This window comes from Macrosteles quadrilineatus, unplaced genomic scaffold, assembly GCF_028750875.1.
Source record: "Macrosteles quadrilineatus isolate MER2022 unplaced genomic scaffold, UCM_ALF_1.0 Scaffold_5__1_contigs__length_97177068, whole genome shotgun sequence".
NCBI classification, from domain to species: Eukaryota; Metazoa; Arthropoda; class Insecta; order Hemiptera; family Cicadellidae; genus Macrosteles; species Macrosteles quadrilineatus.
The window spans coordinates 4,724,433-4,742,153 of record NW_026542598.1 but is presented as its reverse complement, the minus strand read 5'-3'; the positions used below and the strand labels follow the sequence as shown (position 1 = coordinate 4,742,153).

At 34.4% G+C, this 17,721-nt stretch overlaps 1 protein-coding gene across 1 annotated transcript; it reads left to right on the top strand.

Annotated features, from left to right (window-relative positions):
* The first annotated feature begins 3,141 nt into the window (after nt 1-3,141).
* LOC128994379 (heat shock protein 83) lies at nt 3,142-16,820 on the top strand. The gene is made up of 4 exons (XM_054418915.1): nt 3,142-3,281; nt 12,442-12,588; nt 13,438-13,556; nt 14,697-16,820. Exons 2-4 carry the CDS (start codon nt 12,442-12,444, stop codon nt 16,600-16,602), a joined length of 2,172 nt encoding a protein of 723 aa, XP_054274890.1. The 5' UTR covers nt 3,142-3,281; the 3' UTR covers nt 16,603-16,820.
* The last annotated feature ends 901 nt before the right edge of the window (nt 16,821-17,721 follow it).

Sequence of the window (17,721 nt, the reverse complement as noted above, 5' to 3'; positions counted from 1 at the left end):
TGAGGTGTATTTATACGATAGACCTAGCATTTTGAGAGCGTGTCATATTACTACCCCTACCTAAACTTGAGTATTTACGGGCAAACAGAACTATAGTATTTTTAGTTGTATTGTAAACTACTGATTAGAAACTTGTCCTTTGGTATCATGAGAAAAACAACAGAAATTCCAAAAGTTAAGGTTTTATTTTTAGCATACTTTTTGAAGTTTTGCGATTCAAACAGAACTTCAAATCAAAAGGGAAACACAGTCTCTACTTAGGCTCAAATTGGTACTCAAATTCATAGGAAGCAAATTAATTGATTCTAATCATCAAAAATATTCTCCTAAAACATGAATAAATAGCATTACCATTACCTTCAACAATAAAATAAATTACTAAGCCAATTTGATTGGATTTGATACATTGTGTGTTAAGTTAATCTCAACCTGTTTGTTACATGGAATTTTAAAGCTCCTCTAAAAAGTGTAATACAGGGCTGTAAAATGTATGATTAAACAATTTTTATGAATAATACAGGAGCCTTGGGATAAAAGAAACGAGGAGTACATCAGTTTGCTGTAGGACTTATGAAGGGATTAGATGAAGAATTAGATTAGAATTTTAGAATTAGATTTTTTTTAGAATTAGCTATTTTTCAGCTAATATTATAGATGAAACGTGTCATACAAATACCACACAGGGGACATGTTGATGGTCATGCCCAACAGACTAAAACCACGAATATTATAACTGAAACCCATAATAAATACAGCAGGTAACTAGTCTAGTACCGTAAGATGGAAAATACCCCCACCACAGCAAACTTGCAGAATCGCTATTTGTCTGATTGGACTGATTTTTCCCCCATTTAAATAACATTTTAAGATACCTATATAGTTTTTGCTGCTACGGGGAATTTAAAAAGTGAGTTCACCAAATGTTACAATTAGAGCATTAAAATTGATCAAATTCAATTAACATACATCCTTAAACAAACAAAAACAGTTTTTTTCTCTGTAAGAATTAAATGGGAATCAAATATAGTTTTTGGTATTTTTCTCAGTAACTTTAAATTGTACAACGCTTCGAACATAATATGCTATATTATAGCAATTAATACTGCTATGCGCCGAAATAATATGACACAGAGATAAAATTATACATATGAGCGTTATTATAACCACTGCAATTAGCCATGCAATTATTACTGAAACAAACTTGGGCTACAGCTAGTTGCATTACCGTAAAATGGGGTGAATAGAAACAACAGGGTGAATAGAAACAAAACTTCAATGAATGATTCACATATTTTTATAACTTTGTTATACATTGACTTTATATAAGGGAATTATTTTCCCCCATTATAACCATATCCTATCTACCTGGGAAAAATTAGTTTAGCATATTGGTATCACTGCTTCGGATGTTGGATGATGCGAAACATCATTTGAAAATTTTGGCGAAAAACATTCTTTTCAAAACTTTTTCTCTAAGTATGAACCTATTGCATGTATTTATGTTAATAACCATTTTTTATATTGTCTTAGGTATCTTAAAACCAAGTGTGTTAATAGATTAGCCTTAGAATAAACTATATTTTTTTACTTTATTTTTAATTTAGGTTATGTCATGATTTTGCAAAACCAGGGTGAATAGAAACACTTTTTTTTTAACCAGTGTTGCCCCAGAAAACCCCCCAAAAAAGAAAAAAAAATACCAGAGATGAAGATGATTCTACAGCAGTCACACTGGAAGAAAGTGACAAAGACGATCAATTTGATGAAGAAGAACGAGCATACCTAGCTCAAGACATCAGTGAGTCTTCAAAGTTGTCCCTTCATGATCATGTAATTGTCAAAGTAATGGGGAAAAACAAAACTTGCTATCGTTTATATGTTGCAAAAGTTATTGAATTTGACGAGGAAGGATAAATAGGAAGATTCATCAAGAAAATTGCGCAAACCAACAAGTTCTGAGAGACAGATTAAGAGGCCCTCTTCAAAGTCGATGACGTAGTACGATCGGCTTCCAACTCCCAAGCCGTGTAAAACTTGTAGATTTAAGGGAGTGTTGTATTTTGAGGAAGATTTGTCTGATTTTACTCTTCATTTAGTTGGTTTCTATGTAAGATTTTGTTACTCTGATTTCACCCATTGTCATTCATGTTCTCCGATTTGTTTGGATAAGGGTTTATGAAAACGACGTTTTTATACTTCGTACTTATATATAAATGTGTTAATTAACTTTAAATATTTTTATTTACAACAACCTAAGCTAACAAGCATAAATTTCATGTTTCTATTGCCCCTGGTAAGTGAGGAAAAGCAACAATCATCAATTTAACACAGTGTTTCTATTCACCCCAAAGTGCGGGGTGAATAGAAACAGCCATATTTTATTTTTTTTCTGCTTAATGATTAAAAAGAAAAAAAAATTGATAACTGTTTTGAGTAGAGGAGTTCAAGACCGAAAATATGAGCTAGTGTTGAAAATTTAAAAATTAAAAATATCGGTATTACAGAAGCTTAAAAGTCAAAAAGTGTTTCTATTCACCCCATTCTACGGTACTGCACTAAGATATATTCAACCTATATAAGCTATGAGATTCTTTCTGCAAGAAATAAGATTTATTTTACAGTCCACCACAGAATGATGTGCAAGTACATTGATCCGCGTTTGAATGTGCCGGGAAAAAGGCGGAAATGCTCAAGTTAGCTGAAGTTTATAAATTGATTTTCACTTAGTTAGAATAATGAAACTTTGAAATAAAATATACGAGCATGAAACGTGGCATTTTTAAAAGGTTGCATACATATCACTATGCAATTACAACGAATCAATAATTTTTGTAAAGTAAACACTTGATAGAATGTTCTAGAATGTTCCAGAACGTTCGAGAACTTCTGCTACTACATTGCTAGTCGAATGAGTACTTAAAAACTATAGGTTTTCGTAAAATATGAATACAAAGGATTCAAACAAGAGTTTAAAACTAAAACAAATTTACAAGTGTTTTTTTCAGGATTGAATAAGATGATATCGTACACGTTTGATTAAATGAAACCATTTAAAACCTCAACTGATAGAACATTCTAGAAGGTTCTCGAAGGAAGGCGGTGCTTACAGCGGAAGTTGCCTACACGTGGGTTCGAGGGGTTGCCAAGCTTATAAATACAACCGTACCGGCTTTTCTCGTTCAGTCAGCTGAAGTTCGAAGCGCATTGTTGCGAGTCGTCCGTGAGTGATTTTGCTGTGAATTCTACGCCTTTTTCGTCTGTGAATTATTACATTTTACAAAGTAAGTAACATTATCAATGATTTTATTCTTAACTCAAACATCTTGTGAAAAGATAAAATATTGCAACCTTCAACAGGATACTTTTTGTACGTTACATTTTTGGTTTTAGGCTAAAGTGTTTCTAGGCAGGGGCTAGGCCTAGCCTATGTTAGTCAAGCGGGCGTTAAACTTAGCCTATTCTCTTATGCAGTTTTTGGTTTTTGTCTTGAACTTCTCTAGTTGAGTACAGTTTCTTAACTGGGCTATGCTAATATTGATTAAAACTATCGAATTGAAAATACTGATTAATAATCAATATTTGTAGATAATCTATTATAAAATAAAGCTATTAAAACCTAACCTAACCAACCAAACTTGCTGATGGTGAAATAATCTCATGAAGGTTTACTAATTGAATCGATAGTTTCAATCGATATTAGCGTAGCCCAGTTAAGAAACTGTACTCCCTTATTCGTTACTCTACCCACATCTAAGTTTAACTTATGAGAACGAAGTCGTTTTTGTGCTAAAATAATAACAGAGGTGGTCTAGGCCTAGGCAACGATAAAAACAACTCATGGATCGCTGGCTCAGTGTTGGCCGCGCGGTCGAGCTTCCCCCACCATCTACTGGCAGAAGCCGACGCAGCCCATACATTCACCATTATAAAACACACTTTTTATTAGCTGCACTGTTGAAATTTATAGGGATAAAATATTGCTAACGCTTGTTAACCCTCCGAGTGTCACGCGTCATAAAAACGACGCACAACACACTTTGTGTAGGGTCACGCGTCGCTTTTAAGACGCACAAACATCGTTTACGGCGAAGGCTCTATGACTGACTGAATCGGATTGAACTGGATCGAGTTAGGTATCGTTCTTTCCGTAATATTCTAAGCTTTCTGCAGAGGTCTGTCTCTAAGCGCTATTCATTTTAGTTCCGAAAATATTGTAGCAGACAGCTGACGTGCGTGTACCTATTTGTAAACAGCTAGGTTCCCCCGGACCGATGACTGATGTGTTTTATTACGTTTATCATTGTTTTAGTGTTAAAAATCAAAAGTAGTGATATACGTGGTGCATTATAAGAAGATTTAAGTGGTTTTGAAGTGCTGGTTGATGATCCTGAAGAAGTAGGTAGTGATATTGATGTAAATTATCAGCCAGATTCCTAGCTATGGTTAGGCTATGCATTCTTAGCTAAACGCTATGTACTGAAATCCGTTTTTCGCTCATAACTTATTTATTTGATAACTTACCTCGCTATATGATTATATATTTGTAATCCTCATTAAATTTAGAACAAAGTGGCTATTTTCAAATATTTATAGGCCTATAATTTATACAATTTCATTGAGCGCGAACTTATTTTTTTTTTTTAAATTTTCAAAATTATATTTTTTTTTTACCTAAAAATTTTTTTTTTTTTTAAATGTTCCTTATGTTTTATATATAATATTGAAGCCCATGATTTTCCAAACAAAATGGTATATAGAACATTAGAATTAACATTGTTTTAAGCTTCTCAGATCCGTTTTAATAAAACCTTGCAAAGGGGCCAAAAATAGGTGGACATTAAGGCCTAAACTATGGACACTCGGAGGGTTAAACTCTTGTTACTAGTTAAACCTTTTATGTCTGTTTTGTTTATTGCAGAAAATAACCCATTTGAATTCTTTAAAACTACAAATTCACTAAACCCGTTTTGTAGATGTTTTTAGACAACTGATATTGCTAGTTCCAAATTGTACATGGTAAAATAATAAGTGATTACAAAGGAGAAATAGAAAGTAGGGTAAGCGGGGGGAATTGGGTGGGCGGGGTAATTGGGTGGTAAAATTTTTAAAATTTTTTATATTTTTTATTTATTGATATTTTAACATTTAAATGACATGTATGGACAGCCAATCTCTTCAAGAATAAGCCATAAACCTTTTCAGATTTGTACCTTTAAACATTTAAAGGAGGGAAATAGTTTTAGGGACCCTTGTCATTTCGCGATTCTAAAAGTTGTATGCAAACTTTTTTAATCTTTCATATAAAATGCATTAAAATTTTCATACATGTGAAATTACATTATTTTTCACCATAAAATGAATAAAAATATACCAAAGAACATGCACAATACTTATCTTCATAATAAAACTAAGTTACTACTAATTTTGTTTTTTTTTTTTTTCAAAAATGCTACCACCCAATTACCCCCTTATGGGAAATTGGGTGGTAAATTTTAAAACTGAGCTAATACTGTTTCCTTGGCTTAATTTAATTAAAAAAGGCAATAATAATAATATTTTGTGAATATAATTCACACTAGAGTTTTTGTTTTGGTATTTCACCACTACCACCCAATTACCCCTATACCAATACCATTAACCCTATGGGTCAATGTCACATAATGGGTGATTTTGAAGTCCTTTGGGCACAAATGCAACATAAAAATATTATTTTAAGTAATAATGTGTTGTTATTATTATCCAACCCCTTACCTTTCCAGCAAACATAGTTTTAGATCCTAATCATAATTTATTCAATAAGAAAAATAAGACTGTTTATCATAATTTGCCAGTCGTTCACTGTCCCCAGCCTAATGCCGTAATGTTCACTCAAATAATAAATACTTCATAACCTCACAATTTTGCAATATAATGGAACTATAAACATCGGGAGATCGTCTGCTATCAAAAACAAGCAGTATTAAAATTCTAAATACGATGGGGACTTTTTTTTTATTGTCTAAAGACAGTCCCCAAGGTACAGCATGTCAAAGACGTTTCGACAAAATGGGTTCTAGAAGTAACGGGGCGATGCGTAATTTGGCAGCAAAACACATTCTAGTGCTTGTGATGAGTTTGCGCAGTAGCCACAGCTAAACAATTTTGTGAATTTTAAGAAGATTTTTAGAAATGAACTGATAAACAGATAAGAAATGCATAGTACCTTAATTAAGATTCAAGTCGTTCACTTTAATAACTCACAAACTTTGCAACTTACAATAAAAAGGATTGCATATTCTGACAATGTCTCTAGGCCTAGAACCTAACCTCAAATTGGATGTCAACGCAGTAAATGTAGCTTTTCATAGACTAGATTTTAGATCAGATTTGCCAGTCGTTCACGCTCCAGTTGTTCACGTGAACGATGTTGAATATCGTGAACGATTGGCACAATACTGGCTGTACTTTAAATGTCGTTGCTCTTTTACAACTATAAGGTTTAGGGTATAATATTTTATGGTAGTCGTTCCTTCATTATAACATCAAATTCTAAACAAAATGAATCTTTCACAAATGACCAAAGAATGTTAGGCTAGGCCTATGTTTGTAATTTCATAAAAAAAAGATTTCATTAAAATATTGTTGAAACATTACATTTGGGTTTACATTTCTTCTAATTAATATCCATTTCTCGATGTGTTTTTCAGTAACTTACTCCAGTTATACATTGTTCAATGCCATCAATGCCAGTAGTTCACGGTCAGCGCCAGTAGTTCACGGTCAACGCCAGTAGTTCACGCTTACCAAAACACATATATTTCACTAACTGCTTATCCTATATTATGATGTTTATGTGTTTTCTGATACATGCCATACCGGCAATCATATTTCAGTACAAACAACAATTTACTGCAATTCACTGTTGAAATATTTGTCATTCATACTAAAGTTTCGTCTGCAAAGTAGAGCCAATTCATTTTAGGTTAGCTCAAATTGTTAAAATTTCCTCAAATTGAACGAAATTAAATATTTTGGTTTCGTTTATTTGAATTTTGAGGGGTATAAGTAACATTTATGATGACATTTTTAATTTAATATCATTTTTACTATTTTATTTTTGCAAATTCATCAGCGTGACCGACTGGCATTTTTTGTGTGACCTTCAAGCTAAAAATAGAGTTATAAATTAAGGTATACAAAATTCAGCTCTGCTGATTAGTATACATTATTCCTTGGTAAATACTGATTGTAATAGGCTAGTAGTATATCGATTTTAAAAGTAAAAAAAAATTTTTTTGACTTTCCTGAAAATTCATCATTATGTGACATTGACCCCTATACCACCCAATACCCGTGAGTTCACGTCACATTGGACTGAACCCAGAAGACCTAAAAAAAAGTCACAAAATTACGTATTATAGCAGGGTGTCCACATTCTGGAAAGTCAGGGATAGTCATGGAAAGTCATGGAAAAAAATTTTGGTCATTGAAAGTCAGGGAAATAGGCAAGAAGTCATGGAAAGTCATGGAAATTTCCAATTATGGATGGATTTGAGGGGACCATTCAATGCTCTAGTCAGCTGTAACCCGGACTGTTTTAGCATTTTTCAGGATTTTTCACAAATGTTCGACAATTCAATTTATTACAGTTGTATTATTTTATGAGTTTTTGGTTTGTTTTAGTTCATTGTTGTACCTATTGTACTCCATTGTTATCTGTTATTACATATTTCAGTATTTTCTGCAAAATAACATGTCCAGGCAGTTATATTTGTGTGTGTATGTTATATTATAATTTGCGTGTAAAGTTCGTGAGTCATTGAAATCAATGGTAAATGGTCATGGAAAGTCATGGAAATTAATGACAAATTTTTTGTGGACACCCTGTATAGTTACTTAAATAGGCATAGAGACTGCAGTAGCGACTGAGCTGATGTAGTAAACTAGTGCATTAGGCCTACATTACTTAGTTTATACAGCATCCCTTGTTTTATATCGTGCGAAGGACTGGAAAATCGTGCCTCATTTTCTAAAGTTTTGAGACCATATTACATAATTTAAACCTTATTAGAGAAAAATCTGTCCCTATTTTCCTGTTAATATTATTAATGTACTCTTTATATTATGAATTTAAAAACTGTAGGCCATAATATTTAATTGTGGTTAAAGATTTTTTTTAATGTGTGTAGTTCAGGAAAAATATGTTTGTCACCACAAAATTTATGGTAAATTTTGTTTGTTTTTTATTAAACCTAGTTAAAAATGTTGCTTTTAGTTTCCTTTATAACACCCAATTTCCCAACTTTAATTAGCATTTAGTGTTTATGGATTGTTGACCTACCACCCAATTACCCCCATTTTAATTTTTTAAATTTTTTTTGGGAATTGCGGGAAAAAAATAAAACATGAAAAAGATAGCTTTTTGTATTATACATAAAATTAATTACCGGTAAGTAGGCATTTAACAACAAAAATAGGAAAAGTGGCCTAACCAGATACATTTGTAAAACATACCTCCCAATTCCCCCCGCTTACCCTACAATATTTGTGTTTGAAATTCTATTTTATTATTTGAAAAAATAGTATATAAACATTTAGAATAATTTTGCTAAGTTTTTGCCGCAGTGGTAACGTAAATGTTTGACGTAAACGCTAGGTACCTATATTTTTTTTCTTTCAATGTTTAATGACAATATATCTTTCAAAATAGGTCATAAAAAAGTATGCCTATCACGTTAATGTCAAGCATAGATTTGAGGTAAAAACTGGACAAATGTAACTTATTAGGGTTTTCAAGAGTTCAAATGTGTTATTTTCTGCACGAAAAGAAGAAGACATAAAGTTTAGAATAGTAGTAGAATCTTGGTTTTTGGCATGTATTAGCAATATTTTATATCTATATATTTAAACAGAGCAGCAACTTAAAAATGCGCGTTTTATAATGGTGAGTGTATGGGCTGCGTCGGCTACTGCCAGTAGATGGTGGGGGGAGCTAGACCGAAAACAGCGCCCTCAGTGCTACTGAGAGCGCATTCCAGTAGTTTTTACATCGTTGGGCCTAGGTAGTATTTGTAGTCTGTAAGCCTACTACAGTCTTAGCTTATTTTTTACAGGTTCTAATAACTTAAAAAATTGCAGCCTTAGTTACACCTTATTTCAAACAGCATAATTGGCTAATTTACCTCCAAGGCTCTGCATCTAGAAATCTAGCCTAACTTTAATTATTTGTAACCTGATTTTTTGGGTACAGTTTCTTAACTGGGCTAAGTTGCGCTTTAAAAAGTAGGTACCGGTATCTTTTTATTATGAAGTTAAGCAATCACAACCCAACCTTACCAACCAAACTTGCTGATGGTGGAGAAAATCGCATGAAGGTTTACTAATCGAATCGATAGTTTCAATGGATCTTAGCGTAGCCCAGTTAAGAAACAACCCGATTTTTTTTTTGTGATCGGACCAAGTAACTTAGGTTAGTCCTTAGGACTGAAGTTTGATATATAGGCTAACTTGCAACTAAGTTACCAAGGCCTTACACCTACGCTTATTAACCCTCCAAGTGTCTCTAGTTTTGGTCTTAATGTTCACCCATTTATTGCGCAATCGCAGGGTTTTATTAAAATGTATCTTAGAAACTTAAAAACAATGTGAAAAAATCATTTTGTTTTGAAAATTATGGGCTTCAACGTAACATATAAAACATTACAAAAAAACGTTCAACAATTTGTGGGGTTAACATTTCTCAAAAATTATAGGCCTAAAATAAATGAAAAAAATGTATGTTTGCGCTCAATAAGTTGTTATAATTTATAGGACTAACTTACAAATATTTAAAAATAGCCACTTTGTTCAGAATTTTATGAGGATTCCAAAAATATAATAATACTAGCTGTACCCGCGGGCTTTGCCCCGTTTAACTTCATAAGTGAGCTCGTTCGCATGGCTCAATCACGTCCTGGTCGAAGTTCGTTCGCTACGCTCACTCACCTTTAGGCACAGAAAATATACTTCAGGTTAGCTCGTTCACTACGCTAACTCGCCTCCAGGTTGAAGTTCGTTCGCTACGCTCATTCACCTTTTGGTTGCAAATAAGCTGTAGTCATAAATTTAAAAAATAATAATAGTGCTGTACCCTGTTGGTAATCCTTGTAACTTTAATGCTATTGAACATCATAGAACAGAACCTACATGTTTAATTGAAACAGCTGTTAAGATTCATTAATTCCTTTTAAATATGAAAAATTATAAGGTTTAACATGGGAAACTCCAGAGCCACTGGGGCGGAGCCCGAAAGCCCGATCAGAATAAAAACCACTTAGTTTTCCTATTTAATGCCCAAAGAATCAGTGTACCGAATTTCAGCCTCCTAGGTAAATGGGAAGTGGGAGAATTAGTGATGAGTGAGTGAGTGAGTGAGTCAGTGAGGGCTTTGCCTTTTATATATTTAGATAATGAAGTAGATTTGCAAATAAACAAGTTATGGACAAAAAACAGATTTCGGTACATAGCGTTTAGCTAAGAATGCATAGCCTAACCATAGCTAGGAATCTGGCTGATAATTTACATCAATATTTAAATATACACCACAATTTAAGACAAATATTCGAAATATGTTTTTAAAATTATCAATTTTATGTTACTACTTAAAATTAACAGTGTTTCTTGTTTTATATCTTGGTTTTCCTTTCGTTGGAGTCGTATACAGGGTGTTTCAGAATTAGTGTCGGATATTTTAGGGTATTATTCCTGGATAAGAAACATATCCAAATATCATATTTAAACAGCCCGGAAGTCTTTATTTACTCAAACAGCCGCCATTTTGTTTTTTTTCCTTTAATATTTTTTTTTAAAGAGAATGGTAAAACATACGGAACTGAAACTTTGCACAAACATTTCTGACTACTAGGCAAAGCTACAAAAAAATTATGAACATTTTCCAAATACATAAAACAAAATGGCGGCCATTTTAAATTTTGTTTCTTAAATAACTCAAAAACCGTTGATTTTATGAAAATTTTACAAAGAAAACTTTTTTTAGGTAATTTTATTACAAATCGATTGACACCTAAGTTTTTACAATTGAACGTATATTAACTGAGATATGGCAGTTTTAGTGATACGTCTGCCACAACAATGCATGGCTCCGCATGCACTACAACTAACCTCCAGTGGTCACGTATCACTAAAACTGCCATATCTCAGTTAATATTCGTTCAATTGTAAAAATTAAGGTGTCAATCGATTTGTAATAAAATTACCTAAAAAAATTTATTCTTGTAAATTTTTCATAAAATCAACGGTTTTTGAGTTATTTAAGAAACAAAATTTAAAATGGCCGCCATTTTGTTTTATGTATTTGGAAAATTTTCATAATTTTTTTGTAGCTTTGCCTAGTAGTCAGAAATGTTTGTGCAAAGTTTCAATTCCGTATGTTTTACCATTCTCCTTAATAAAAATATTAAAGGAAAAAACAAAATGGCGGCTGTTTGAGTAAATAAAGACTTCCGGGCTGTTTAAATATGATATTTGGATATGTTTCTTATCCAGGAATAATACCCTAAAATATCCGACACTAATTCTGAAACACCCTGTATATTAGTTGCTTCTGATGTGTCAATGAAATACAATTGTAAAATAACTAGTGTCCCTGTTGCTCGAATTCGAGCAATTGCTAAGTAAATATTTGTAGCAAACTGTTATAATACTATATTAGCCAACTTATTGACTGTTTAGGATTAACCTATGCTCTTCTTCTCACTTTTGATTTCTGACAACAGCTGGAGTTTCATAACAATTTTTGTTTCCAATGTTAATCTTATGGAGAAATACCAAACTTTAAAGGGCTCCAGGGCCTCACTCTCTCATTATTTCCCTAAAAAGAAAGTTTCCTGCACAACTTCACGCTACGCTCTTTCCAATGACACCAAAAACATGACAATCGGTTCAGTAGTTTCGGAGGAGTAATTGTCACAAAAATCCTGCTTGCGTATTAAATAAGTATAGATGATACGGTTTGGCCTGAGCACGGAGAACTACGAATCGGAGCTGAAATCATACAGCCAAACACTGCACATCTTTTCTAGTTTAAAATTGAAGATTTGTTTTTTAATCTTATGAATTCTGTTATAGTTTCCATTTTGAGAACCAAATGTAAAGGTTATTTTACCACTAGCATGCAAGTAAATTTGTGTTTGACACTTATTCGAGGAGGAATGTGAGCTGTACTCGTAACTTATGTGTGCTCAAATAAATGTAACTTAAACTGGCCTTTAGTTATACTTGGGAAACGAACGAAGCGAGTTCTGTTTTATTCTTTGTTGTGGGGATTATAAACTGTCAAAACCGTCAGATAGGCCCCAGTGCCGTTTGACTCCCCAGTTTTTATTGAACATTCCCCCCTAGTTCCGTTTTTATTGAACTCAAAGTTAATCTGAGTAGCAGATTTTAATTTTACTTGTTTTACAGATGCCGGAAGACGTCGACATGAAGGAAGAGGAGGTCGAGACCTTTGCCTTCCAGGCAGAGATTGCCCAGTTGATGTCCCTGATCATCAACACCTTCTACTCCAACAAAGAGATCTTCCTCCGAGAATTGATCTCAAACTCTTCTGATGTAAGTAGAACATTACACACCATAATTATATTGTTTGGATAATACGTTTGGCTTTGGATAGCCTATGTGAAGCTCTCCACTGCCCAATGACATGAGGTTGGGAAAAACGAGATGTCAGACTCCATCTTACTTTACCTGTACAAATGAACTATAAACTGTGTTTGGCCATATATTTATTTGCCCAAGTTACAGAGAGTTAAGAAACCGAGCCTAACCCTAATCACATAATAACTTGGTAATAGTTATTGATTATTGAAATAGTAACTCAGTTGGGAGAGACCCATTGAAATATCTCACATATATAGCAATGCACATGATTTTATTTGGAATTTTTTTCTTTTCTTAACAATTTTCCTAGGCCTATGTAATAACTGTAGACAAGTTGAAGCAGTTTTTGAAGTAATTTAATTCCTTACTTTAAATTAACTTACTTTACATGCAAGAAATAATATGACATGCCACATTTAGTTTCACATTTATAATTGTTCTCCTTTGTAAAATGTTAACTTGTGCTTATTTTATTGAATTTATATGAATGGTCTGAATTTGTTGTACAATTTTATTACATGCAAGGCCTTTAAGACGTTGCCTTGCATTTTCCTGTCCACATAGGATCTGTGCGTGGAATGTATCCAGTAAAGCAAGGGGTGAGCTGGCACGAGAACGATAAGAACAGTAAGAACAATTGTTTTGTGAACTCGCACTTCTCTGATATACTACACTATCTTCTGTCCCTAAATTATGCTGTTGCTACTAATAAAGGCTTAACCCTTAAGCCAAAGGCGAGTAAAGACTTCTTAGGTGCTAATCTATTTATTTGCTTAATCTTGGTACATCTGTTTGTTGTAGGCCTTGGACAAGATCCGTTACGAGTCCCTCACTGACCCATCCAAGATTGAATCTGGCAAGGAACTTTACATCAAGATCATTCCCAACAAGAATGACAGGACTCTGACCATCATTGACACGTAAGTATTCCCCATTTGGCTTACTAAAAAATATTTTAAAAAGTTTTAACTGTCAAAGGTTTCTTAAACTCTTGGTTAAACTGTGATGTCATGTCTTTTTAGCATTAACTAAACTGTGATGTCATGTCTTTTTAGCATTAACCAAGTCCAAAGTTGCCATAATGCAGTAAACCTTACCCAGAATATTGATTCTTTTTAGATAAATATTGTGTTAGGCATCTTGTTATTTATTTACAGCCCACTAGGCCTAATAGCCTACTTGTTGAGCTGCCACTTAAATTTTGAAATATGTTTTTTTTTTCAATAACACTATAATTTATGCAATTTATATGAACCGTAGTGATATCAATTAAAAATTCTCGTAATTTTTAACAAAATGGAATTTCTTCGATTCCCATTGTGTTGAATACTTCTGTTAAAGGCTTAACTTCAATAAACATGTATAATATTCATATCTAGGCTGGAGACTTTTCAGTTATGGCAATTTTTCTTTTTTATTTAGTAAAAACTTTGCCTAAGAACTCCTTACAATTATTTTGCAGATAACTTAAAAGCAAACATTAAAATTAATGTAATTTTAAATAGGTAATTTATCTTACAGTTTAAAGGTAATTCGCTTAGTTTGCAGGTGAAGGGTTTTTTCATTTAAGATCTTTGTTAACTCTCAGTAGGCTTGGTTGCTAAATTTGTTTTACTCCAAATTAAGATCACTTTCTACCATACTTAAAAAACCTATGATAAAAAATCATTCTGGCCAGTTTGTTTACTGAGTTGCTATAAGGAATTAATTGTTTTTCACCTAACCTAATTCAACGATACCGTACTGTGTCTTGCTGCGGCTCTGTTGTGTTAGTAAGCAATTTCAACTAAGTAAGCTTAAATCCTTAATATGACATCACCTTGAAACTTTTAAGAAACTAAGTCCATTATATGTTTTTAAGCACTTGCAATTCAGATAATTAGGCCTGAAGTAGCTATGAGGGTAGTAGTATGATATTCTAGACCTCAGTTCATCAGTTCAATATAAGGATTGAGAATAAAAATAGAATTTTAATTAAGTGCAACCATTGTCAGTCATTTAAGATATCATTTTGGAATTTAATAAACAGTATTTTTAACAATTGCTGTTTCATGTTACAGAGGTATTGGTATGACCAAGGCAGATCTAGTCAACAACCTTGGAACCATTGCCAAGTCCGGAACCAAGGCCTTCATGGAAGCCCTCCAGGCTGGTGCTGACATCTCCATGATTGGTCAGTTTGGTGTGGGTTTCTACTCTGCCTACCTGGTCGCTGACAAGGTGACAGTCTCGTCCAAACACAACGACGACGAGCAGTACCTGTGGGAGTCTTCTGCTGGAGGATCCTTTACTGTCCGCAACGACCCCGGTGAGCCCCTGGGTAGAGGAACCAAGATCGTCCTCTACATCAAGGAAGATCAGGCTGAGTTCTTGGAGGAGAGGAAGATCAAGGAGATTGTCAAGAAACATTCACAATTCATTGGCTATCCCATCAAGCTTGTCGTAGAGAAGGAGCGTGACAAGGAGCTCAGTGATGAAGAAGCTGAGGATGAGAAGAAAGAGGGAGAGGGTGATAAGGAGGAGGAAGACAAGAAGCCTAAGATTGAGGATGTCGGTGAAGACGAAGATGAAGACAAGGAGAAGTCAAAGAAAAAGAAGAAAACCGTGAAGGAGAAGTACACTGAAGATGAGGAGTTGAACAAGACCAAACCCATCTGGACCCGTAACCCTGACGATATCAGCCAAGAGGAGTATGGCGAATTCTACAAATCTCTTACCAACGATTGGGAAGATCATCTTGCTGTCAAACATTTCTCAGTAGAAGGTCAGTTGGAATTCAGAGCACTCCTATTCATTCCCCGTCGTGCACCCTTTGATCTTTTTGAAAACAAGAAGAGAAAGAATAACATCAAGCTATATGTCAGAAGGGTTTTCATCATGGACAACTGTGAAGACTTGATTCCAGAGTACCTTAACTTCATTAAGGGTGTTGTGGATAGTGAAGATCTTCCTCTGAACATCTCTCGAGAAATGCTCCAGCAGAACAAGATCCTCAAAGTCATCAGGAAGAACCTGGTTAAGAAGTGCCTGGAACTTTTTGATGAACTCGCTGAGGACAAGGAGAACTACAAGAAGTTCTATGAGCAGTTCAGCAAGAACTTGAAATTGGGAATCCATGAGGACAGTCAGAACCGCAAGAAACTCGCAGATTTGCTCCGTTACCACACATCAGCTTCCGGTGAAGAGGCTTGCTCCCTGAAGGACTATGTTGGCCGTATGAAGGAGAACCAGAAGCACATCTATTACATCACTGGTGAGAACAAGGACCAGGTTGCCAACTCTTCCTTCGTGGAGCGTGTCAAGAAGCGCGGCTTTGAAGTGATCTACATGACAGAGCCCATCGATGAATATGTGGTTCAACAGATGAAGGAGTATGATGGAAAGCAGCTGGTGTCCGTGACCAAGGAGGGTCTGGAGCTTCCCGAGGACGAAGAGGAGAAGAAGAAGAGGGAAGAGGACAAGGCAAAGTATGAGAACTTGTGCAAAGTAATGAAGGACATTCTGGATAAGAAGGTAGAGAAGGTTGTGGTCAGTAACAGACTGGTAGAATCTCCCTGCTGCATTGTCACCTCGCAGTACGGCTGGACAGCAAACATGGAGAGGATCATGAAGGCACAGGCTCTAAGAGACACCTCTACCATGGGCTACATGGCCGCCAAGAAACATCTGGAGATCAACCCTGACCACTCCATTATGAACACACTGCGACAAAAGGCCGATGCTGACAAGAACGACAAGGCTGTGAAGGACTTGGTCATGCTGCTGTTTGAGACCTCCCTGTTGTCTTCTGGCTTTGCTCTGGAGGACCCTGGTGTACACGCTTCCAGGATCCACAGGATGATCAAGCTAGGTCTGGGCATTGACGAGGACGAACCCCTACCTGCAGAGGAGGAGAAGGTCGACGCTGAGATGCCTCCTCTCGAGGGAGATGCTGAAGATGCTTCTAGAATGGAGGAAGTTGACTAAGTCTATAATTGAGTAGGCTTATTGTTTTGATAAAGACTGTTATTTTCAATTTGTACACATTGTACAGTGATATTAGAGTAAGGAAACATTTTGTATTTATTTTGATTAATGCATTTCCTTAAACTCATGTTCATCTTATAAATGAACCACAAGAATTGTTCCTGTTTTTGTACTATACTGTTAATTTTAGAAAGAAAATAAATGTTCATTTGTTTGTATCCAACGACTTATCATTGATGTTTGCCTTGGTCAACATTTTGGTTACAGCAATAATTAATAATATGATGATTGGTTTAACCACAGGTCAGTTTACTTAATTTTTTATTCAATTTGAGTCTTCATATATTACTGTAGTGATGTGTCAAAACCAAATCTCAATACTCAAAACCATCTATAATAATGTTAACACTGTTTCCACACAAACTGGTAGCAATAGAGCAAACATAACACAATTAACGGAAATGAAGCCAGTAATTGTATTCTGAACCTCAAAAGGCATCTTAAAGTTTTGGTTTCAGTTTTGAGATTAAAAATTTCTGTAAAGCACTTTTTCCATGTGTTTGCTCTTAAGTGGGTTTCACTAGAAAAATAAAAACAATACCCCGGTTTGCTTTTGGTGAATCTATTAAAATAAATCTCTTAACAGATGTAATCAAATATGCTTTAAAAATTTCAATTTTTGTACAAGAGTTGTCAATTTTTTCGTCTTGTTCATAATGGCGCAGATTTGCAGGCTATTTACTTGAACAGAAATGTATGATGTTTACAGAATACCACCTCTGCTTAAAACTTAGTCAATCTTGGTTGGCAAAGGAAAATTTGGAATGAATATTTTCAATGCCCTAACTAAATCTTGTGTTTTACAATTTGTCCTATAAAGGTGCCAGATGGATATCAAAGATCCTTTACTATGGAGCATAGTACATGCAGCATATACATTTTAAGATATAGAAAAAATTGAATAGTGTATTAGTCTACTTAGACCTATCATAATTATTTGTACTAGGGGAAACCCGTCGAAATCGACGGTTACTTTCAAGGCTTACGTTAATTCATCTAACTGCGATAAATTGGGTGAAATATACATATTTTTAACATTTAGCATTGTTTAAAGGGTAG